The 25626-nt window shown below is 37.9% G+C and overlaps 1 protein-coding gene across 3 annotated transcripts in view; it reads left to right on the forward strand.

Moving 5' to 3' along the window:
- LOC150097105 (sorting nexin-29-like) overlaps positions 1 to 25626 on the forward strand; it is a 780446-nt gene that overhangs the window by 15663 nt on the left and 739157 nt on the right. For all 3 annotated transcript variants that reach the window (XM_090406852.1, XM_090406853.1, XM_090406854.1), the window contains exon 2: positions 19013 to 19077. In XM_090406852.1, coding sequence (XP_090262978.1) covers positions 19013 to 19077 — 65 coding nt within the window. The remainder of the gene's footprint in view (positions 1 to 19012; positions 19078 to 25626) is intronic.

Consider the following 25626-nt stretch of genomic DNA (forward strand, 5'->3'; position numbering starts at 1 on the left):
TTGTTCTTATTGTGGATTCCTGTAGATCGAACTTCTTTGCTAGCTCACAAATTTTCATTCCACCTTCAAAATCCTTAATAATGTTGAGTTTTGTTTCCAAAGTCAATGTTTTTCTTTTCTTGCTAGAAGAATTGGACTTGCTTCTTTTGGACGACATTATTATTTTTTATGTGATAAAATTTTTATCAAGAACATAACAGTAACCAATCGCAAGGTTTGTAGACTATAAAAATCGTGTATGAATGGAGACCGCGCAAAACACATCAGTGCTTGTTCACAGCATGTGCGACACTGGCGAATGCTGCCGGCGCCTGAAAGATACGACTAGTGGTGAGGCATGAAGCGGGACGGGAATACGTACATATAAGAAACCGTGTAACTCCGGATTCGCGTAAGTCGGGGTATGACTGTATATAATATTAATTCTATATATATATATATATATATATATATATAGAATTAATATTATAGCATGGTATGGTATTCAGGAAGATAAGTGGGCTTCCATAGGCCTCAGTACCAAGACTTTTTCTGTTTATATCAATGATATTGTCACTGGATTACAGAATGATATTCAGTTATTTTCAGATTATATGAAGCTTGGAAGGGTTATAGTAATAGTGTTAATGTTGTGGCCTTTCATGTGGATTTGTATAAACTAGAAATGTTGGTGAATGAATGGGAATGTCAGTGTAATGCAATTAAACGTAAGATCTTGAAGTTTGAGTTCCACTGAGGAAGTTGTATGCTCTATTAGTACAGTTTTACTAGAAGCAGAGTAGGCAAGGGAGAACCAAATTCAGAAAATCACTCTGACGTCTTCGAGTTTGGTGCTTCACTACCTTGGGACTACCAACTATCCAGACAGTGAAGTCTTCCTAAGTGACTTTAATGTTGGTTATCCTTTTTCATTTCAGCTGACCAAGCTGGAAGATACAGAAATGTTTGCTGTAAGCAGTGATCTAATGTAATTATCCCCTCCACAAACAAGAATAGCCTACTTCACTCTCCCAACATGCTTAATTTTTCCTTAACCCAGTTCCCCTTCAAAATATGCAGTAACATGTAATAGCTATTCTCAGTAACTCAGCATAATCTTCTGCTACTTTCCTATTAAATATGAACTTCATTCAGCTGTTCTCAACCTCATGTTCTTTGTCACTATAACAGTGTCAACTTGGGTGACCTCTGAGACTTCTGTTTCCACTCCAAATCATTTGCTATGAGCAATGTTTTGAAATTATCATGGCTAGAGCAAAGGCCTTCATTCCCAACCAATCTCCAAGCTATAGTTCGAACAAAAGATGTGTCATATCAGCTGTCGTGTTCTTTGGTACTATAATAGCATCACATGCCACGATTTCTGAGACGTCCACTCTTCCAGTCTGATCATTTGCCCTTAGTGAGTTATTGAAATTACCCTTGATGGAATGAAGACCTTCATTCCCTGCTCTATTCAAAATTTACATCCACTCTCTAAGCCAAGGAAAGAGTATGTTGAATTTTTCAATAGAAAAATTCAGCATATTGCAATTGTCAAAACACAAACTCTAGTCTCATTATTAGCCTACAACGAAGCATGAAACAAATAGAAGCTGACTGCCAACAAATCTCAATCTGACTTTGAAAATGCCAAATGTGTGTCTATTATTATTATTACCCAAGACCCCATGGAGTCAAAAGACTCATCTGGGAGGTCCTTTTATCACACACACACAGCTCATCATATACCATGCTTTAAACACACTCATATTCTCTGCAGACACCATGTTCTCAAGCAAGGTATTTCAATCATTCACAACTCTGCATGAAAAAAAACCTGCTTCTCACTTCTCTACTTACACCCTCTTTATACAGTTTCCAGGGATGACCTCTGGTTCTTCCCTAATCTCCCCCCTATTTTCTGTAGAACCTCTCCAGCATTGATCCTATAACAACCCCTTACCAACTTATAGGTCTCTATCATATCTCCCCTCTTCCTCATGTCCACCAGACTCTGCAAGTTGCATCTTCTCAATCTTTCCTTATACTAGACATTTCAGAGGTTAGAAACTACCCTGGTCAGTCATCTCTGGACCCTTTCCAACATCTCTTCATCCTTCTGAAAACCAAGTGACCAAATCTGGGCACAATAGTCCATGTGGGCCTAATCAAAGCTTTATACAATTGAACAAGAATATCCCTACTTCTACAAGTCAGTGTCCTCCGCATCATTCCCAGTGGCCTTTGTAAAAGACAGAAGACATAACAGTCACTTGTAAGCCAATTCAAGCCAAAATTGTGAAGAAAACACAAAGTCTTTCTCTCTCACTTACTGAGATGGCACTCCTTCAACAATACTTAAAGCTTCTGATCATTCTTCCCTTCTAACTCTTGCATATATGAACAAGACAAATCTAGCTCATAGATAAGTTTTATTGCTGGTTTGACGTTACCACTTTGTTTATTGGAAGCTTAAAGCAGGTAAAAACCATGTTTGGATTCCAGAGCAAAGGTTCAATTTACTTTTTTTTTTTCCTACTCCATTTCTTCCAGTATGCAATATGAGTGTTTAACAGTTCTTTTTTTGAGGATACAGTTTTAAAACGGTCATTCCACACACTACACTGGACTAAACCTAATGGTAATGCTTTAGGCAGCTTCCATATCAGTGAATAATCTTGCTGCCACCATTCTGCTATGTGTACCTACAGGAAGAAGCCTGAATAATGGTGTTTTTTTGGGGGGGGGGGACACTGCTAATGTCACAGTTTGCTGAGTACTTGAGTAGAAATACCCATGTGAAGAGAATTTCACCCAGTAAGGAATCAATTACTGTATATTCCATGTCCCTTCCAATTTCAATTCATCTTAAACAACTGCCAGATAAAGACAAGGCAAAGAGAAATAGATTACACTATAAAGGCAAACTTTTCAAAGCCTTCCAGATTCACTTCACAGATATTATGTTCTTGGTTCTATCCTTAACAATGTTCATTCCCACTTTAGCCTGTAAAATCACACATCCTTTTCCTAACAGAAACATAAATTTCAACTTCTTCAAGGCACTACTCACGTAAGTTTTCCCAATTATACTCTTTTTTTTTTTTGCACCCTGAAGGTGGCATTTTTGTATATGTTCACTTTGATAGAGCATTATGATTAATGCTTTCATAACAGCTAGAAGAATAACAGGACATTGTGCCCTTTGACTGGAAATGACCTTGTCGTGATCGATTCTCGTGATGTTAGAGAAATCTATATATGTACTTTTTCAAATGAAGATAAGTTAGCAAATCTCATACATACAGGAAAATTGGCCAGAGAAAATACTCAATTAACAGACAAATACTATTAGCTGATGGTATGTGGCAGAGTTGGATGATGGATAGTATAGTGTGTAGATGGAAGGATAAGCCATGTAGATAGTAGATTGTGTGTCCTCTTGCAACCAGTCCATAGACTCCTGGGAGGTCATGTAATAATATAATACCATATCAGTGTTTTTAACTTAGAATCTATTCTTTTCTGTATTCTATTTTTTAGTTGTATATGGGGTGCAGTATCTTGAAAGAGGAAGGTCACTAGTGGTGTGCTGCAGTGATCAGTTTTGGAACCGTTGTTGTTCAGTTTGTATGTTAATGATATTGGGTTGGGTTTAACTGGTGATATGCAGCTGTTTGCAGATGATGCAAAATTAGGGAGAGTAATGCAGAGTTGTAAAATCTCTCATGATATGTGACCATATCATGAGAGATTTTACAACTTTTCAACATTTTTCCATAACTTTTCATGTTTGTTTTTACATTTTCTTTGTTTAGGAGAATGTACTCAGAGAAATGTTAAATTTTGACTGAAATAATCGTTTCTGTAATAATATTATATTGAGCCTTTGTTAAAATAATGTGGCCCATGACGTCATCATGTAACGATACTAACTAATGTTAAAGCAGTAAGTTTAATTATAAAGATAGTGAAGAATTGCAGGATTTGTCATAGATGGAAATTTCCCAAAATGCATGAAGAATGATGTCATTATGTCCAAAGGTCAATATGTGACCATAGTGAAGAATTCTACAAATTACCATGGATTCTTAGGGTTTTCTATTTCTTCTCTTACCTGGGTCCACCGTCATGCCCGGTTTGCTGTCGGGAATCTAAACAGAAGCGTTGTGAGTTCCGAGTCTTCTACCTGGGTCTGTCGCCACGTGAGAAACAATTGTGTCGATCGTCTCTAAAGGAAAGAGCTGCGCATTGTTGTCATGTTAAGGGTCCTATAGGGCAAGGCATAGTCGACAACTTGGACAAGGAAGAAATTGAGTGGGAAAAGAACAAGTCAGCAAGCAGAAAGAAAAGGATTGAGACTAGCAAGAGGATTGTAATGACATTGCATATGTGTGTGTGTGTGTGTGTGTGTGTGTGTGTGTGTGTGTGTAAATCATTGTGTAAATATTTCCTTCTGACTAAATGGTTTGTGATTAAATGGTTTGTAAACAACACATTGGACTGATTCTGTCAGTGCACTATCCTAAAAAATTTGAACCTGCATAAGATAGATTTATAATTAAGCCATGACTAGTTTAATGTAAGGATTATATATTCCCCACTTATATATATAATCCTTACATTAAACTAGTCATGGCTTAATTATAAATCTATCTTATGCAGGTTCAAATTTTTTAAACGATATCTGCTTTGTCTTTGAATTAAGATCTTATACTCTCACACTGAATATATAGTCTAACTGGAGTAGTCATAATACAAATAAATTTGTTAAACTATAGAGTGTGAGAAATAAGATATAGTAATATATATATGGCAGCAGTTGACAGTTGACCATTCCTGAATGTTAAGTAAAGAGAAAACGAAGACAAAGCAGGTAGTAGAATTATGTAACATATTATTACAAATGGCGCAGTCCACATTATTTAAGAGTCAAGCAGATGTTATGGCCTTACAGGAGGACTTGCATAGATTGCATGAATGGGTAGGTAAGTAGAGCTATCAGTTCAATGTTGCAAAGTGTAAGATTTTGATATTTGGTAAGTAACGATGTGATGCATAACATACACTTGGTGGGAAAATTTTATAGGAGTCATGGTGGACAAGGACCTGAAATTTAGGGGCCACATTGCACAAGTTGTGAGGTCATCACATTGAATAATGGCAATGTTGCAGAGGACCTTGACATGCAAAAATAAAGAGGTTATGATGCCATTGTATAAGGCCTTGATCAGGCCTCATTTGGATTATTGTGAAGATTTAGTCGCTGAGTTTTCATGGTGACGATATGTTAGAAAGGGTCCAAAGAAGATTCACAAAGGTGGTTAGTGGTCTTTGGAATGTGAAGTACTAGGACAGATTGCGATAAATTGCAAAGCCTTGTGAATAGGAGGAGAGGTGGGGGGGGGGAGATATCATTGACTTGGAAGAGATTTTTCATAGAATGGGAGAGAAGTAAAACAAGATGCATCCCTGGAAGCTGTATAAGGAGGGTGTGAGCAGAGGAATGAGGGGAAAGTTCTTTACATGGAGTGTTTAGTCATTGGAATGCATTTCCTGAGTGTGTGTTCTGAATGTATACACATTGAAACATTGAATAATGTTGGTATAAAAGAGGTAATGAAAGACTTATGAGTTGCATTATGTGGTGATTCAATTATTAAAGGTATGCTGAACAAGAGGATGCATAAAGTATATTTTACTGGAAGTAGAATGAGTACAGTGATTGAGTCATTAGATATGAGAAGTAAGAGAGCAAAAGAGTTGGTAGTTGTAATAGGTACAAATGACTTGACTGCAAATAAAGGACATGTCATATTGGATATCAAGAGGTTGTTGAGACAGATAAAAGAGAATAGTGTGATAGGAAAGGTAGTAAGTATGTTGTCCAGGAATGACAGTGGTGAAATGAAGTGGAGAGCAAGGATTCTGAATGATATGTTAGTGGAAGTGTGTGAGGAGAAAGGAGTGCAGTTTGTTAATGTGTGAAATGCGTTTGAAGGACGAAGTTAACTGTATAGGAGCGATGGACTGTATTTGAGTGGTTTTGGTGTGAGTCACTTGGAGAGACTGCTGCTGGAAGGTAGAGAAGTGAGTGCAGAGGATAAATCTGATAAAGCAGGAAGTGATGTGGAAGAACGGGAGAGTAAGACAGGAGAGATTGAAGAGGTGGTTGTGAATGAAGAAGTGAGCAGCATGAGTATAGAGAATGAGAGAACAGGTGTGTAAGACTGACTGGGAAGTGGGGAGGCTCAGAGGGGATAGAGGAACACAGCATGAGAAAGGTAAATGCTGCAAAAGGATGTGAATGCATGTGTGTACAAAAAGGGAAGGAAATGACAAGAGATCAAAGGAAAACAGTTGGATCTGAAGAACATTCTAAGATGAATAAGTAGAAAAGAAATGGGTTGAGTTAACCATGGAGAAGTCACATCAGATAAATGATGTCAGTGGAACTAGCTGTAGATCCAGGAATAAGCTGCAGTGTACATATCAAATGCTAGAAGTATAAGAAACAAGGCAAATGGAATGGTTACATTAATTGAGTCTGTTCACCAAAAAATTCTTGGAATAAGTGAGACATGGTTGGATGATCATGACATCCTGACAGGAAGAGAGAGAGATAGAAGGGTATGATGTATCTCATGTAGATAGAAAGGGTAAAAAGGGAGGAGGAGGAGTGCTATTGATGATAGAGAAAGAGTGATTATTATCAACATTTGACCTCCATGGAGTCAGAGACTCATCGTGGGAGGATACTCGCTATTGCATACAATGCTCATCCAACTGTGTCTTAAACTGATTCAATGTATCCACATCCACAACACACTCAGGTAATGCATTCCACTCACCAACTACCCTCCATGCAAAGAACCTGCTTCTCACTCCTTTGTTCACACCCTCCTTATAAAGTTTCCAGCAACGGCCTCTTGTTCTACTCCCCTCTCCCATTCTATGAAAAATCTCTTCCATGTCTACCTGATAACAACCCCTGACCAGCTTATATGTCTAAATCATATCCCTCCTCTTCCTCCTATTCACGAGGCTCTGCAACTTACAATCTGTCCTTGTACTCCACATTCCAAAGACCACTGACTACCTTTGTGAATCTTCTCTGTAACCTTTCCAACATATCTCGTCACCATGAAAACCCGGTGACCAAATCTGTGCACAATAATCCATATGAGGCCTGATCAAGGACTTATACAATGGAATTATAACCTCTCTATTTCTGCATGTCAGGGTTCTCTGCATGATTGCCATTATTCAATGTGATGTCTTCACAACTTGTGCAATGTAGCTCCTGAATTTCAGGTTCTTGTCCATCATCACTCTCTAATCTCCTCTGCTTCTGTTAAAGTTTCCACACCAAGTGTATACTTTGCATCCAATCGTTGCTTACCAAATCTCAAAACGTTACACTTGGCAACATTGAACTGATAGTTCTACTTACCTGCCCATTCATGCAATCTATTCAAGTCCTCTTGTAAGGCATTAACATCAGCCTGACTGTGCATTGCTCTTCCCAGTTTTGCATCATCCTCAAACAGCTAGATATCACTAGTTAAACCCAATATCATTAACATACAAATTAAACAACAATGGGCCCCAAAACTGACCCCTGCGGCACACCGCTAGTGACCTTTCTCTTTCGAGATACCGCACCCCCATATACAACTTTCTGATACCTATCTGACTGCCATTCACTGATCCAACACAGAAGTCTGTTATCCAATCCCATCTCTTTCAATTTAATTAAGAGCTTGTCAGGTGGCAGTCTATCAAAAGCCTTTGCAAAATCCAAGTACAACACTGTATATGCATCTCCTCTGTCCAAGGTATTTGTCACCTTGTTATAGTACATAAGTAAGTTAGTGAAATATGATCTCCCCTTAACAAACCCATGCTGATAACCACAGAGAATACTGCTCTCATCAACCCATTTTTGTATCCTGCTTCTCACCAATCTCTCCGGGACCTTCACCACAACTCCAGATATACAGACCGGTCTATAATTTGAAGCTACAGCCTTATCACCGCCTTTATGTAGTGGAACAATTTTACCCTCCTTTCACTCCCTTGGAACCTCTTGTTGATGATAAACTCTTATTAAATAGGCATGCCAATGCTACTGCCAGTTCCTTGGAACATTCCCTTAAGATGGGTGGTGATATGTCATCAAATATGTCCCGTTATGTATGTTAACATCAAGATTATTTATTTCCTCAAATACCTCTTGCTCACTCACAATTAAACTATCCTCTCCTATGTCCACTACACTTAAGTTCCTCATGATTCTGCCCTGATCAGGGCGGAATCATGTTCATATGAGCTATGTCCATACAAAGTAGGTGCAAATGGGAAATAGTGTCAGTGGTTTTGAGGCAGTATGGTGTGAGATAGATGTGAATAGAATGAAATACTTAGTTGGATGTTGTTATAGACCTGGCAATGTGGATGGTAGTGACTATGAAATGTATAATCAAATTAGCCAAACAAATAAGAGAAGTGTGATCATTATGGTCAATTTTAATTATGGCAATGTAAGACTGGGATGATGAGATAGCAACTGAAAGTAAAGAAAATGAGTTTCTTGTGTTGTTGAGGGACAACTACCTCAGACAGCATGTAACAGAGGGCACACAAGGATTGAGTTTCTTGGATTTGATCATCTCATCAGAGGATGTAATCATAAATGAGGTGTCATATCACTCTCACCAACTGGAGGGTGATTACCTTGGTGGTTGCCATCAGTATGAGGACCACTGTAAGAAAAGGGATATATAGAAGCCAAAACAAATCCTAGAGAGGTCTTTCAATATGTAGCCAGCAAGAAAAAGAATGATTATGGAAGGATGACATTGATTGGAGAAAATGGTATAAGGACAACTGCTGTGGATGATATAGTTAGATATTTAATGAGCAGTTCATAAAGGTCTTTTATTCTTGTGAATGTGACATACATTCACAAGAATAAAAGAGTTTGAGAAAAGGTGATGATGAGAGACTGAAGAAGTCATCAAGAGGTATATGGGAAATTGAGCCAACTTGATGTTAATAAGGTTGTAGGACTTGATAATATATCACCATGTATTCTGAAGGAATGTGCCACTGAATTGAAATCTGCCTTGACATATTTTTTTTAATATGAGTCTTGCAGCGGGTTGAGTTCCAAAGGAGTAGAAAGATGGCAAGATGGTGCCGCTTCATAAGGGAGGTAATAGAACTCAGACATCAAATTGTTGGCCTATCTGTGTGTCAGTGTTGGAGAAGCTAGTAAGAACTATAATCCAGAATTGGGCCAGCAACGATATTATGTTTGATGGACAGTATGGATTTGCTAAATGGAGGTCATCCTTTCTTTTAGAGTTACACGGTGATTAGCATTCATTTTAAAAATTTATGGAATTTACAGTCGTGTTAAAAAAACTTTTTTATTATCCCGACGTTTCGATCTTCACATCAAGATCATCATTTGGAGCATACATCAATATACAAAACAAGCTGAGTTACATTATTAACTGTAAGCTAAAGAAACAATGCTTTGATCACATGTTATTCTACTGGCATGACCTCTAGTAAAAAAAAATTTTTTTTTTACAAATTACATCAAGCTAAGTTCAATTCAAATTACAAATTTTTTTACAAATTACATCAAGCTAAGTTCAATGACAGGAATGAACATTCTTTCAGATGGTTTTCTTTCAGAAACAATGATGTCCTATTTTTAGTATTACAATTGTTATTTTTGTTTTTAAGATACTGGATTTTTTACAGTCCTGTTTATAGTTGTTCTCAGTGAGGAATGTTCCTAAATGATGAGTAGGCAGATCCTGAAATGCTAAGGTTTAAGTAATACAGAGCTTATCAATTTTACTTATGCAAGTTGTCACAAGGTGCTTTGACCTTATTAAGAATCTCTAGATGAGAGAAAGATGTGAAAAGTTTTTTACCTTGGGTATAATATATGTTAAAGATACCAAGTAATTTTATATTTTATAACCTTGGTTTTAATCCTTTTTCCCAAGTAAGCAAACAGACAATTAAGTCAAGCTTGCACCTGAACGTGGTTCAAGACTTATGGTGGTAGTGCAACACCAAGGCAACTCGTGGTAAAGATGGATTAAGTTCTGATCACTTTCCTTAGTATTTCCCATAGAAGTAAAACACATCTCCTAGGAGATGTATGATGTTATACATTATGAGTGGGGGTCACTACCCAGACCAGTTTCAACCTTTATTGAGGTCTCATCAGTGAGATCTTACCCCAGTCCGGTCAGGGTAGTGACTCCCACCGATAATGTATAACATCATACATCTCCTAGGAGATGTATTTTACATTTATGGGAAATACTAAGGAAAGTGATCAGAACTTAATCCATCTTTGCCACGAGTTGCCTTGGTGTTGCACTACCACCATAAGTCTTGAACCACGTTCAGGTGCAAACTTGACTTAATTGTCTGTTTGCTTACTTGGGAAAAAGGATTAAAACCAAGGTTATAAAATATAAAATTACTTGGTATCTTTAACATATATTATACCCAAGGTAAAGAGCTTTTCACATCTTTCTGTCATCCAGAGATTCTTAATAAGGTCAAAGCACCTTGTGGCAACTTGCATAGGTAAAATTGATAAGCTCTGTATTACTTAAACCTTGGCATTTCAGGGTCTGCCTACTCACTGATGAGATCTCAATAAAGGTTGAAACCGGTCTGGATAGTGACCCCCACCCATAATGTATAACATCATACATCTCCTAGGAGATGTGTTTTACATTTATGGGAAATACTAAGGAAAGTGATCAGAACTTAATCCATCTTTACCACGAGTTGCCTTGATGTTGCACCACCACCACCACCATAAGTCTTGAACCACGTTCAGGCGCAAACTTGACTTACTTGGGGAAAAGGATTAAAACCAAGGTTATAAAATATAAAATTACTTGGTATCTTTAACATATGTTATACCCAAGGTAAAAAACTTTTCACAAATTTAGTTTAATCCTTTATCCAAGTGTAAGCAAACAAAGTTTGCACCTGAAAATATCTTCAGGATTGAGGTAAGGTGGTGCAACACCAGGCAACTCTGAGCAAAAGTGGACCAAGCTCTCATCACTCCTTGCAGACATGTATACTGCTATGCATTAAGGGAAGGACCGGTTTCAACCTTTATTGAAGTCTCGTCGGTGGGAGTCAGACCCAAACGTGGAGATACTAAGGCAGAAGCAATAGGAGAGGTCATATTTACCTATACAAGTTGCCAACAGGTGTATGTACCACTCAGTGTTGCCTGATGTTGTCTGGGTAGTGGCCCTTCCATTAATGCATAGCATTCTACATGTTCGCAAGATGTGCTTTGCATTATGGGAGATACTGAGACAAGGAGTGATGAGAGCTTGGTCCACCTTTGCTCGGAGTTGCCTGGTGTTGCACCACCTTACCTCAGTCCTGAAGATATTTTCGGGTGCAAACTTTGTTTGCTTATACTTAGATAAAGGATTAAACTAAATTTATTATAGTCTAACCAAGTGCAAAATAAACTTCCAACATCTTTCTCTAAATCCAGAGTAATTCAATAATAAGGTGGTACACCTGTTGTCAACTCGTATAGGTAAATATGACCTCTCCTATTGCTTCTCCCTTAGTATCCACATTTGGGTCTGCCTCCCACTGACGAGACCTCAATAAAGGATGAAACCGGTCTGGGTAGTGGCCCTTCCCTTAATGCATAGCAGTATACATGTCCGCAAGGACATGTACACTGCTATGCATTAATTATACAAAGATTATTATACAAAGATGATATCTTTGTATAATTAAAATATTAATTATACAAAGATTAATGATACAAAGATTATATCTCCCATAATGCTTTGCATTATGGGAGATACTGAGACAAGGAGTGATGAGAGCTTGGGCCACCTTTGCTTGGAGTTGCCTGGTGTTCCACTACCTTACTTCAGTCCTGAAGATATTTTCAGGTGCAGACTTTGTTTGCTTACACTTGGATAAAGGATTAAACTAAATTTATTATGTGATACACTATGATACTTTTGGATTTTGCTAATGCTTTTGACAGAATACAGCATGGTAGACTGTTACATAAATTGGGGAAAATGGGTTTGGGTTCTAAAATATTTGCATGGATAAGAGGATGGCCGACTGACAGATATCAAAGAGTGGCATTGAATAACAGTACTTGGTGCACTGTTATTCAATCTGTACATTAATGATATTGGGAAGGATTTGACAAGCGACATACAGCTATTTGTATGTCGCTTGTCATACAGATAGGTAGGGTAATCAGGAATGCTGCTGATGTGCAGTACGTGAAGAATCATTTGAATAGGCTTGAATTTTGGGCAGGGGAAAATGGATGTTAGTTCACTGTTTGTAAATGTCAAGTCATTCGTTTCGGCGTGATTAGATATCCAATGTCATATTATATTGGTGGGATTATGCTAGAAGAAACTGATGAGGCTAGGGATCCTGGAGTGTTAGTAGATAGGAAGTTGAATTCAGGGAACATGTGGCAAAGATATTCCTAATACAACTCAAAAGATAATTGCATGCTGAAACGAACGTTCACATGTAAAGATAAGGATGCCATTTTGCTTCTTTACCAGGCCTTGATAAGACCTCGGGGTGCTTTTCAAAGCTGTATAACCTCCACATAGCCTTTAAAGGAATGTGGAGAACCGACCAGGGCTTCTGACCTAATGTCCAATCCTCACCTTCTTGTGGTATAACATGACAAAATTTCATGCCGGCTGGGGCGTTGCCCAGTTAAACAAGGCCCCTGTTGTTTTCGCCAGGGAGCCAGGGCGAACAGCGAAAAGTCAGCTACTGGAACAAATCTGAAAACACAGTGAAACTCAACATCACCAGAGTTAAAGATCGATTACTATCAATGTAAGAAGCCTGAATGGCAAAGAAATGGAGCTAGCTGAGGAATTACATAAGTACCAGATCGACATAATAGGGGTGACTGAAACAAAGAAGACAAAAACTGGTGAGATCTTTCTGAGCAATAAATACAAAATGTTATATTCAGACAATGACAATCAAGGAAAAGAAGGAGTAGCCATAGTACTCAACACAAAATACGAGGCTAATCTTCTTGAATGGCAGGCAGTCTCAAGTAGAGTAATGTGGGCAAATATAAGAATGGGGAACTGGACAATGAGACTTATTTGTGCCTATGGTCCCACAGAAGGTTCTACTTAGGTAGAAGTGGAGGAATATTTTGATTCTTTAAAAAAAGCAACTGACACAATGAAAAAGGAAAAGTTGGTCCTTGTTGGTGATCGAAATAGCAAAGTAGGAAATGACTGTGAGACATACAAAAATATTTTGGTAAAATTTGGAGAAAAGAGCAAAACTAATAATAATGACAAATATCTGTTGGATTTCTGCTCAGGACATGGACTGGTTATTACTAACACCATGTTCCAACATAAAAATGTGCACAAATTCACATGGAGAGAAGAGGCTAGGAATAAGAAAAGTCTCATTGACTATGTTATTGTTGATAGTGAACCAGTTTTCTCCCTGGTTCAGGACACCAGAGTGTACAGAGGATTTGAAATTGGAAGTGATCACTATTTAGTCTTGAGCAGGATAAAATTGAATTTCATATTGAAAAGAATAACATGTAAGAAAGTTTTAAAGCAAATAAAAGTTGAGCAGCTCTCAGATGTGAACTGTAGACTAAAATACACAAAGATTATTGAAGAAGAAATGAAAGAGTTTGAGAACAGGAATCAAACCTTGGAGATTCAGTGGCAAGCCTTGAAGAAAGCCCTGATTGATTCAGCTAGAGAGGGATGTGGTGAAGTTGTCTGCAAGGATAGAAAAATTAGAACTCCATGGTGGACACAGGAAGTTAAAGAGGCAGTGAACAAACAGAAGAAATCATATCAAAAGTTCCTGGCAAATAAGTCAGCTTGTGCTCTTAGAGAATACAGAGACAAATGCAAGAATGCTAAACAGTGTGTAAAACTAGCTAAACAAAAGTAATCGGAGGACTTTGGCAAGAATATAGAAAATAAATACAAGAAGGTGGCAAAATATTCTGGAGGTTGTTGATGAAGCTTAGGAATGGAGGAAAGAGTGCTGTAAAAGGAGTTAGAGATGATAAAGTTGAAATGAAAATGGGAGAAAAAGATATCCTTGAAGTATGGAGTAATTACTTTGAAAAACTGCTAAATGAAACAAGCAGTGATGACAGCACAGTGGTAAAAAACACTGACCAGGCATGCAGTCAGGAATACATATCCATACTTGAAGTAGAAAAAGCCATCAAAGGCTTAAAATGTGGAAAGGCAGGAGGAGTAGATGATATTCGACCAGAAATGCTGAAGTATGGTGGTATAAAAGTCTTACAGTGGCTGCACTGCATAGTTCAGAAAGCCTGGACAGAGGGAAGAATTCCCGATGATTGGAGTAGAGCTCTCATAGTAACCATATATAAAAAGGGAAATAAAACTGAATGTGAGCATTACAGAAGTATTTCCCTATTAAGTGTTCCTGGCAAGATCTATGCAAGTTTACTTGAGAAACGATTGAGAAGAATTGTGGAAGAAAAGCTGGGTGAAAAACAAACTAGATTCAGGCAAAATACAGGCTGATAGGATCAGATTTTCACTTTACGACAAATAGTCGAGAAAACATAGGAATATGACAAAGATCTGTATTTAAGTTTTGTTGATTTGAAAAGGCATATGTCAAGGTGCCAAGAGAGAGAAGCTATTCAATACGCTACAGTTATATGGTGTCAATGGGGCATTATATCAAGCAATACTTAGTCTTTATTTGAGTTGTAAGTCAGTAATTAGAATTGAAGGAAATACAGGAAGATGGTTTAATGTTAAATCTGGTGTGAGACAAGGATATACATTATGCCCTCTGTTATTCATTATCTATATGGAACTCATTATGAAGGAAAGTGGTATTAAACATGATATCAAAATTGGAGATGTTAATGTCAGCTCTTTGCTTTATGCGGATGATGTTATACTTCTAAATAAATCCGTTACAAGCCTGCAAGATTCTCTGACTAAATTGAATAACTCTTGTAATAGATATGGTATGAAGGTCAGCAATAAAAAGACAAAGACAATGAAAATAGGTAGAATTGTTGAAAATGTCAACTGTGTTGTGAATGGGGAACCTGTGGAACAAGTAAAACATTTCAGCTACTTATGCATGTTTTTAGCGAAGATGGTAAATTCAGTATAGAAATAGACAACAGAATCAGCAAAGCTGGTATGGTGGGAAGTCAATTGAATAAATTCATATGGAATAAGAGAGAAATTAGTCAGAACACTAAATTTGCTGTATACAAGAGAGTGTTCAAACCAGTTTTAACTTATGGATCTAAGAGCTGGGTCAGAAGAAAAACACTTGACCAAAGACTAAGAGACTGCAGATATGAGAGTACTGAAAAAGATTAGAGGCATGAACAGATGGCATCAATGGCAATATTATTATTATTATTATTAAACAAGACCTCTTGGAGTCAAAGACTCATCTAGGAGGTCATTTTATCTCACACACATCTCGTCATACTGCGTCTTAAACACATTCAAACTACTTGCAGACACCACACTCTCAGGCAAGGCATTCCAATCACTCCCAACTCTGCACGCAAAAAACCTGCCTCTCACTCCCCTGCTCAAACCCTCTTTATACAGTTTCCAGGGATGACCTCTGGTTCTCCCCTGATCTCCTACTATTCTCTGTAGAACTTCTCCACCATTGATCCTATAACAACCCCTTACCAACTTGTAGGTCTCTCTCATATCTCCCCTCTTCCTTCTCTCCACTAGACTCTGCAGATTACATCTTCTAAATCTTTCCTCATACTTGACATTCCAGAGGTCAGAAACTGCCTTAGTCAGTCGCCTTTGGACACTTTCCAAGTTCTCTTCATCCTTCTGAAAACCAGGTGACCAAATCTGGGCACAATAGTCCATGTGTGGCCTAATCAAAGCCTTATACAATGGAACAAGAATCTCCCTACCTCTACACATCAGTGTCCTCCGCATCATTCCCAGAAGTCTTTGTGTTGTCTTCACAATTTTGGCGATGTGTCCCCTAAATTTTAGATCCTTATCCACTATCACTCCCAGATCTCTTATTTCCTCTACTTCCAACAATATATTCTCACCAAGCATAAATTCTGCATCCCATCTTTGTTTTCCAAATTTTAAAACCTTACATTTTGCAACATTGAACTCACATCCCCATTTGCTTGCGCAATCACTCAATTTATTCAAGTCTTCTTGCAAGGCCACAACATCTTCACTACTCTATGGTTCATCCCAACTTTGCATCATCTGCAAACAACTGAATATCTCCATCCAAATCTTCGCCAATATCATTAATATTCAAGTTAAATAGTAATAGCCCTAAAACAGATCCCTGAGGCACTCCACTAGTGACTTTCCTTTTCCTGGATATTGCACCCCCATACACAACTTGTTGATACCTATCAGATAGCCAGTCTCCAATCCAATGCACTAATCTAATATCCAACCCCATCTGCTCTAGTTTAACTGTCACCTTATCATGAGGTACTCTATCAAAAGCTTTTGTGAAATCCAAGTATATTACTGTGTATCCTTCTCCTCTGTACAAGGAAGCAGTCACTTTATTGTAATAAGTAAGTAGATTACTAAAACATGACCTCCCTTTAGCAAATCCATGCTGTCCATCAAAGATTATACCATTGTTGTCAACCCAACTCTGGATCCTAGTTCTCACAAGCTTCTCCAACCACTTAACCACAACACCTGACACACAGATAGGCCTATAGTTTGATGCTTGAGTTCGATCACCTCCTTTATGAAGTGGCACAATCTTGCCCTCCTTCCACTCTTTAGAGACTTGACCAAGTGCAAGACTCGTATTAAAAAAATATGTCAAGGCAGGTGTCAACTCTCTGTCACATTCCTTCAGAATACGCGGTGATATATTATCAAGTCCCACAGCCTTATTTACATCTAGTTTACTCAACTCCCCAAACACCTCTTGCCCACTTACAGTCAGTCTCTCCTCCCCATCATCAACTGCTCTTAATCTCTCCATGAAGTCACATTCGCAAGATTGAAAGATCTTTATGAACTGCTCATTAAGTATCTCCACCACACATTCTGCAACAGCTGTCTTTATGCCATTTCCTCCAATCAGTGTCATCCTTCCATAATCATTCTTTCTTTTGCTGACCACATATTGAAAGAACTCTTTAGGATTCTTTTGGCTTCATTAGCTAACTGCTGTTCATACCACTCTTTAGCTACTCTCACCAACCAAATCACCCTCCTTGCCTGGTCTTTGTAGACCTCATGAAATTGGTTACTTCCACTTCTCTTATGCTGCCTCCACAATGCCCTTTTTCTCTGTATTGCATGCTTAATCTCTTTATTCTGCATCCCATAATATCATATTAAAAACGAGGATATTAGGAAAGAAGACATTGTCAGCATCCAGTACTGCGTTAGCAGAGCTAATCTCTGGTGGTATGGTCACTTAAACAGAATAGGCGAGGAAAGATTAGCAAAACAAGTGTTCTCTCCTAGGTTAGCTGGAAAACGACCCAGAGGAAGACCAATATATAGGTGGATTGATACAGTACAAAGTGCCTTAGATGATAGAAATATAAGATCTGATAATGTTGGAGTCTTGACAAGTAACAGACTGATTTGGAGGAAAATTGTAGATAGGAAGTTAGTAATGATGTAAATTTTTCGCGTAGTACTATCATATCCTCTACACCCCTTGAGGGTACGTGGCAGGAATTTGATGATGATGATTATAAGACCTCGCTTGGACTATTGTGTGCAGGTCTGGTCTCCTGGTTTCAATTGTGATTCTGATATATTGGAAAGAGTACAAAGGAGAGTGCTGAAAATGATATTAGGGTCACGGAATACTGATTATGAACAGATTGAGAATTTGTAGACCGCAGACAATAGCAAACAGGTGGGAGGGGTGATATATGATTGAAACTTACAAATTTCTGAAAGGATCATAGAGGATTTCAATTGATGGAATGTTTCAATTTATGGAGGGTGGAAAAAGGACAGGAGGGCATTCTTGGAAGTTAAGAATGAAAGCCACTAAGAAGGGAGTGAGGGTTAGATTTTTCTCTCAGAGGGTGGTGTGTGATTGGAATGGATTGCCATTGGATGTTGTGAGTGCAAGCAGTGTGAATGAATTGAAGAATAAGTATGATAGCTGCTTGGTGTAGTATGTGGTCTCCCTCAGTGAGGCTCTGACTCCCTGGAGGTCTTTAATAATAATAATGTCCTCTGAAGCTACAACTCTTAAAAATATGTAGAGAATCTCTATTAGGGTTTTATTCCTGAAGGTGAGTTATCTGATCTCTGACAATGGTTTTTTCCTCCTTGAAAATTAATTCAGATTTTAAATTACACTGGTCTTAGTTGCTTTGGCCATAAATTCAAACAGCTGTTAGTTCCTTATTTGCATCTTGTTTACTTAACACTTTGAATTTCTCCTGCTCAGTCACTTTTTGCTTTTTCTGCATCACTCCATTCTTAATTTTTAAGTTTTCAAATGTAATTATATCCTAAAATAATAGGTAATATACCACATCATTTTAGTGATGATCTCTAAATGAATTTGAAATAAAGTGTAAAAAAAAAAATATTATACAGAACACAGATAATCATCTAGAAAATCAAATCATTATAGTTACTTCTGGATTCCACTGTGCCTGATAATTGTTATTCTTCATTTCTTTTAATTTCGGTGCATTGACATTGCCTTGAGCAGTAGATTCCATCACTCGTTTACAAAATTACCCTTGACTACCTTGCTTGTTTTCTTCTTGTATAAGAAATTCCTTCTATGATTATTATATTTATAAAAACAAAGAACTAAAAAGATGTAAATTGATTATTTATCAATTGAAGTTTTTACTTGATTGAAAATCATAATTTTTGAAATAACTGTTGCATATATATTGCATTAGTTTTTTTTTTGTTATTATATTGTGTTATAGGTGATGATCCAGCTTTACCTGAACACCAAGCTTTGTTATCAAAATTACTTGATGCAGTTAAACAGGTAAAAATGGAAATTTTACTTAATTTTTCTATAACAATTAATGCTTGATATAATAGATAATTTCAAATTGGTAAGGTGAATCCATTCAGTACTGATTAATAAAATATTATTATATGCAACAAGTATCAGAATTCTGTTGTATAGAATATTATTTTACTATTAGTATAACTTAAATGGAACTTGATGCTAATTGTCACTTATCCCTTTTTAGACACTGTTCCTTTCTGCCAAATATAGCTCTCTGATTTTATTTTTGTCAGCCAGCCTTTTATTCCACTAATCACACCACACTACACTCAGGAATATAATTATGGGTCTGAAAAATTTTAGTTGTCATTTAGTAATTCAGGTATGCTCAGTAAATAAAAAAAAAATTACATTTCTCCTGGTTAAGTACAGATTTTTAACAATATATCATACTTGAGTATTGTCTATTATGAAAGTATTTAGTAGGCCAGCAATCACTTCTTATAGTACTGACTAAAAGTAAAAATTATACATTGCATTACAGGACTTTGAGGTATGTTGGTGACACAGTACCCTTTGTAATGACAAGCAAGAACCAGCACGAATCCTTGGCAAAGTTATTATTATTAGCATTTGACCTCCATGGAGGCATTCCACTCACCAACCACCCTCCATGCAAAGAACCTGCTTCTCATGCCTTTGTTCACACCCTCCTTATACAGTTTCCAGCAATGGCCTCTTGTTCTACTCGAAATCTCTTCCATGTACCTGATAACAACCCCTGACCAGCTTATATGTCTCAATCATACCCCCCCCTTCCTCCTATTCACGAGGCTCTGCAACTTACATTCTCAATCTGTCCTCTTACTCCACATTCCAAAGACCACTGACTACCTTTGTAAATCTTCTCTGTGCCCTTTCCAACATATTCTTGTCACCATGAAAACCTGGTGACCAAATCTGTGCACAATAATCCATATGAGGCCTGATCAAGGCCTTATACAATGGAATCATAGCCTCTCTATTTCTGCATGTAGGGTTTTCCGCATCATTGCCATTATTCAATGTGATGTCTTCACAACTTGTGCAATGTGGCCCCTGAATTTCAGGTCCTTGTCCACCATCACTCCTAGATCTCTCATCTCCTCTACTTCCATTAAAATTTCCCCACTAAGTGTATACTTGGCATCCCATCATTGCTTACCAAATCTCAAAACCGTACACTTTGCAACATTGAACTGATAGTTTCACTTACCTGCCCATTCATGCAATCTATTCAAGTCCTCGTGTAAGGCATCAGCCTGACTGTGCATTGCTCTCCCCAGTTTTGCATCATCCGCAAACAGCTGGATATCACTAGTTTCACTTACCTGCCCATTCATGCAATCTATTCAAGTCTTCGTGTAAGGCATTAACATCAGCCTGACTGTGCATTGCTCTCCAGAGTTTTGCATCATCCGCAAACAGCTGGATATCACTAGTTAAACCCAACCCAATATCATTAACACACACATTGAACAACAATGGCCCCAAAACTGACCCCTGTGACAAACCACTGGTGACCTTTCTATTTCGAGATACTGCATCCTCATATGTAACTTTCTGATACCTATCTAACAGCTAGTTAATGATGTGAGATGTGAGACTTTGAACCTAAAGAAGTCTGATCGGAAATGGATAACTGCTTTTGAGATGTGGTGTCACAGAAGGCTATTGAGGATATCATACACTGAAAGACAAATGGATGGGAGATAGGATTGGAAGAACTGTAAAGCTTCTTATGGATCTTGACAGAAGAAAGTGTAAATACTTTGAACATATTGAAAGGAGGCAAAGAGGACCTGTTAAAACAGTAATAGAAGGTCAAGTTCCTGAAAAAAGAGAATGACCCTCAGTGAGGTGAATGGATCGGGTGTCTGGAGGGACTAATCTTCAGAGAGTTGATCAGTCAGAAATGCATGCAACAGGACCACCTGGTATATCAAATTGGAACTGCAGATGTTAAAGAAGTGATGAAAAAAGTATAGAGAGAGGTGGGAGTAGTTGCATGAGTTATACATAACTCAAACCAGGAGAGGGACTAGTAAGGAAGACAGAAGTGGAAAACAAGAAGAAATTAGTAGTACAGTCCAAGGAACATCCTGAGAAGGAGAAATGATTGTGGAAGAATGACATTGTTGAATGAAAATGGGAATTGAATGACCAATATAGATGACATACAGTTGTTTAATGTCACTTAATTGAGGATTTCAGCCTGGAAAAGTAGCTTTTGTTACTGGTGGTTTTGGAATGGTTCAAGGTTAAGAAGTGTATGAGGAGAATGTGTTTCATATACTAAGTATTCTAGATATTAGTAACCACTGGGACTGAGTCAGCATGGATTTTTTAAGGGACACTTGTTTCAGTATTTTATTGCCTATAATACAGTAATGAGAATAACTGATGAGAGAACGGCATATACTGCCTTTTTGGATTTTGCAAATGCATTTGACAGGGTGCCACTTTAATTGATATTTAAATTGCAACATATAGAGTTAGATATCATATTAGTAAACTATCTCATAGATATCACACAGTTTGTATGAGGGAGAGGAAAAGGGGTCACATGCAGCATTTCACATTGCTTGGTACTGGGACCGTTGCTGTTTAACCTTTATTATTATTACCCCAAGACCTCATGGAGTCAAAGACTCATCTGGGAGGTCTTTTTATCACACACATGCACACACACTGCTCATCATACCATGTCTTAAACACACTCAAACTCCTTGCAGACACCACACTCTCAGGCAAGGCATTCCAATCACTTATAACTGCACGAAAAAAAATCTGCCCCTCACTCCCCTATTCACACCCTCTTTATTCAGTTTCCAGGGATGACCTCTGGTTCTCACTATTTTCTGTAGAATTTCTCCAGCATTAATCCTGTAATAACCCCTTACCAACTTGTAGGTCTCTATCATTTATGTCAGTGATATTGCCACTGGAATGCAGGGAGATATCTGGTTGTTTGCAGATAATGTGAAACTTGGGAAGGTTAGTAATAGGAGGAGTGGGGTGGCCCTTCAAGAGGATTTGAAAAACTGGAAAGGGGAAATGAATGGGATGTCAGTTTTAAAGCAATTAAATGTAAGATCTTCAAATTTGGGATCTACTGATGGAAGGTCTCATACCTATTGGTGAAACTATACTGGAGAATATAGAGGAGGTAAGCGATCTAGTGGTAATAGTCAGAAAAAATTTGAAGTTTAGGAGACATATTGCAAAGGTGATGAAGGTAATCCAGAGGATTGCTGCAATACTAAGGACTGAACAACAGAGATAAGTGGTGATTTCATTGTATAAAGCTTTGATCAGACCATATCTAGATTATTGTGCTCAAATGTGGTTACCAGGATTTGAAGTGAATGAAATAACAGAGTACAGCGGCAGATAACAAAATCTATAGAGGCAGATAAAAAAGATTTCTGGACTGAATAATGTCCATTATGAGGCTAAACTGAGGGCATGCGAACTGCGAAGTTTGATGGATAGAAGATGAAAGTGGGTGACATGAATTAGACATAAACTGTTGTTAGTTAATACAGGATTGACATTGGTTAGTTTTCTTATATAGTAGAACAATGGTAAGGAACATGAATAGGTGCATCCCTGGAAGTTGCAAAAAGAGGTGGTGTTAAGAGGCTGAGAAGTAGCTTTTTTTTGCATGGTTGGTTCATGAAATGCATTGCTTAGTAGGGTGATGAACAGTTTTAAGGATTGTTCTGATAAACTATTGTCTGAGGTGGGACTCCCATTATGACTTTGTGACACCATGAATAATAATAACAGTATTATTAATAATGATGTATATCTAGAGTTGATTATACATCTGTATACTCAACTCTAGAGACCTCAAAGTCACTGACATGTGGAGAACCACTTAGGAACATAAAAAATAAGTATTATCATAAAATGACATATCAGTGGCATATCTGTTCGCAACATTTGTAAAAAAAAAACTACATCACGTTGCTTCAGAATCACTGTAGGCAGCATTATCTTCTGTGTCAGCTAATAAATGTACCAAGAAATGAACACTAATAATCAAAGGGCATAGAAATCTTTGCAATTAGAGGTGGAAATGATGAGCCATATTAAAAATGTTCTTTTTAAAACTTTAGTGCATCTCAATAATGTTCTCTCACTACAACTTTACATAAAATTAGGAGTAATGAAATAGAAAAATAGCGAATGTTTTGAGTATTTTTGCTTCATTATACCTTTCTATTAAATAATATCAGCCTAATTATATCTATAATTAATATCTATATCTACTCTATCTATATTATTATTATTATTATTTCCCAAGACCTCATGGATCAAAGACTCATCTGGGAGGTCCTTTTATCACACACCCATCTCATCATACCGTGTCTTAAACACACTCAAACTCCTTGCAGACACCACACTCTCAGGCAAGGCATTCTAATCATTCACAACTCTGCATGAAAAAAACCTGCTCTCTCACTCCCCTACTCACACCCTCTTTATACAGTTTCCAGGGATGACTTCTGGTTCTCCCCTGATCTCCCACTATTCTCTGTAGAACTTCTCCACCATTGATCTTATAACCACCCCTTACCAACTTGTAGGTCTCTATCATATCTCCCCTCTTCCTTCTCTCCACCAGACTCTGCAAATTACATCTTCTCAATCTTTCCTCATACTCACCATTCCAGAGGTCAGAACCTACCTTAGTCAGTCGCCTTTGGACCCTTTCCAACATCTCTTCATCCTTCTGAAAACCCAGTGACCAAATCTGGGCACAATAGTCCATGTGTGGCCTAATCAAAGCCTTATACAATGGAACAAGAATCTCCCTACTTCTACACATCAGTCTCCTCCGCATCATTCCCAGAAGTCTTTGTGTTGTCTTCACAATTTTGGTGATGTGTCCCCTAAATTTCAGATCCATATCCACTATCACCCCAAGATCTCTTATTTCCTCTACCTCCAACAATATATTCTCACCAAGCATAAATTCTGCATCCCATCTTTGCTTCCCAAATTTTAAAGCCTTACATTTTGCAACATTGAACTCACATCCCCATTTGCTTGTCCAATCACTCAATTTATTCAAGTCTTCTTGCAAGGCCAAAACATCTTCACTACTCTTTATGGTTCGTTCCAACTTTGTATCATCTGCAAACAACTGAATATCTCCATCCAAATCTTCGCCAATATCATTAATATACAAGTTAAATAGTAATGGCCCTAAAACAGACCCCTGAGTCACTCCACTAGTGACTTTCCTTTTCCTGGATATCACACCCCAATACACAACTTGTTGATACCTATCAGATAGCCAGTCTCCAATCCAATGCACTAATCTAATATCCAACCTCATCTGCTCTGGTTTGACTTTCAACTTATCATGAGGTACTCTATCAAAAGCCTTTGCGAAATCCAAGTATATTACTGTGTATCCTTCTCCTCTGTCCAAGGAAATAGTCACTTTATTGTAATAAGTAAGTAGATTACTAAAACATGACCTCCCTTTAGCAAATCCATGCTATCCATCAAAGATTATACCATTGTTGTCAACCATGGTATAAATGGTATAAGAACTAAGATCCAGAGTTGTCAACCCAACTCTGGATCTTAGTTCTCCAAAGCTTCTCCAACAACTTAACCACAACACCTGATAGAGATAGGCCTATAGTTTGATGCTTGAGTTCGATCACCTCCTTTACGAAGTGACGCAATCTTGCCCTCCTTCCACTCATTAGGAACTTGACCAAGTGCAAGACTCGTATTAAAAAAATATGTCAAGTCAGGTGTGAACTCTCTGGCACATTCCTTCAGAATACGCGGTGATATATTATCAAGTCCCACATCCTTATTCACATCTAGTTTACTTAACTCCCCAAACACCTTTTGCTCACTTATAGTCAGGCTCTCCTCCCCATCATCAACTGCTCTCAATCTCTCCATGAAGTCACATTCACAAGATTGAAAGATCTTTATGAACACTGCTCATTAAGTATCTCCACCACACATTCTGCAACAGCTGTCTTTATACCATTTCTGCCATTCAATGTCATCCTTCCATAATTATTCTTTCTTTTGCTGGCTACATATCGAAAGAACTCCCTGGGATTCTTTTTGGCTTCATTAGCTAACTGTTGTTCATACCTCTCTTTAGCTACTCTCACCAACCAAATCACCCTCCTTGCCTGGTCTTTGTAGACCTCATGAAATTGGATACTTCCACTTCTTTTATGCTGCCTCCACAATGCCCTCTTTCTCTGCTGTGTATCGCATGCTTAATTTCTTTATTCATCCATCTCACACCTACCTTATTTAACCTTCTCAACCTTGGGATACATTTAGACATTGCATCTACTAAATAGTTTTTGAAAATCCCCCAAGCTGCATTGATCTCTTTTCCATCTAACTCCTCATTCCATGCTACACCCCCAAGCTGTCTCCTGAGCTCTTCATAATCACCCCCCTTGTAGTTCCACATATACCCTTTTCTCACAGAGGTCCTCACACTGATGGCAACCACCAGGTAATCACCTCATGGTCGCTCTCACC

The sequence above is a fragment of the Typopeltis vanoorti genome, chromosome 17 (genome assembly GCF_054136105.1).
Source record: "Typopeltis vanoorti isolate ZY-2024b chromosome 17, IOZ_Tvanoo_1.0, whole genome shotgun sequence".
In the NCBI taxonomy this organism is placed as follows: Eukaryota; Metazoa; Arthropoda; class Arachnida; order Uropygi; family Thelyphonidae; genus Typopeltis; species Typopeltis vanoorti.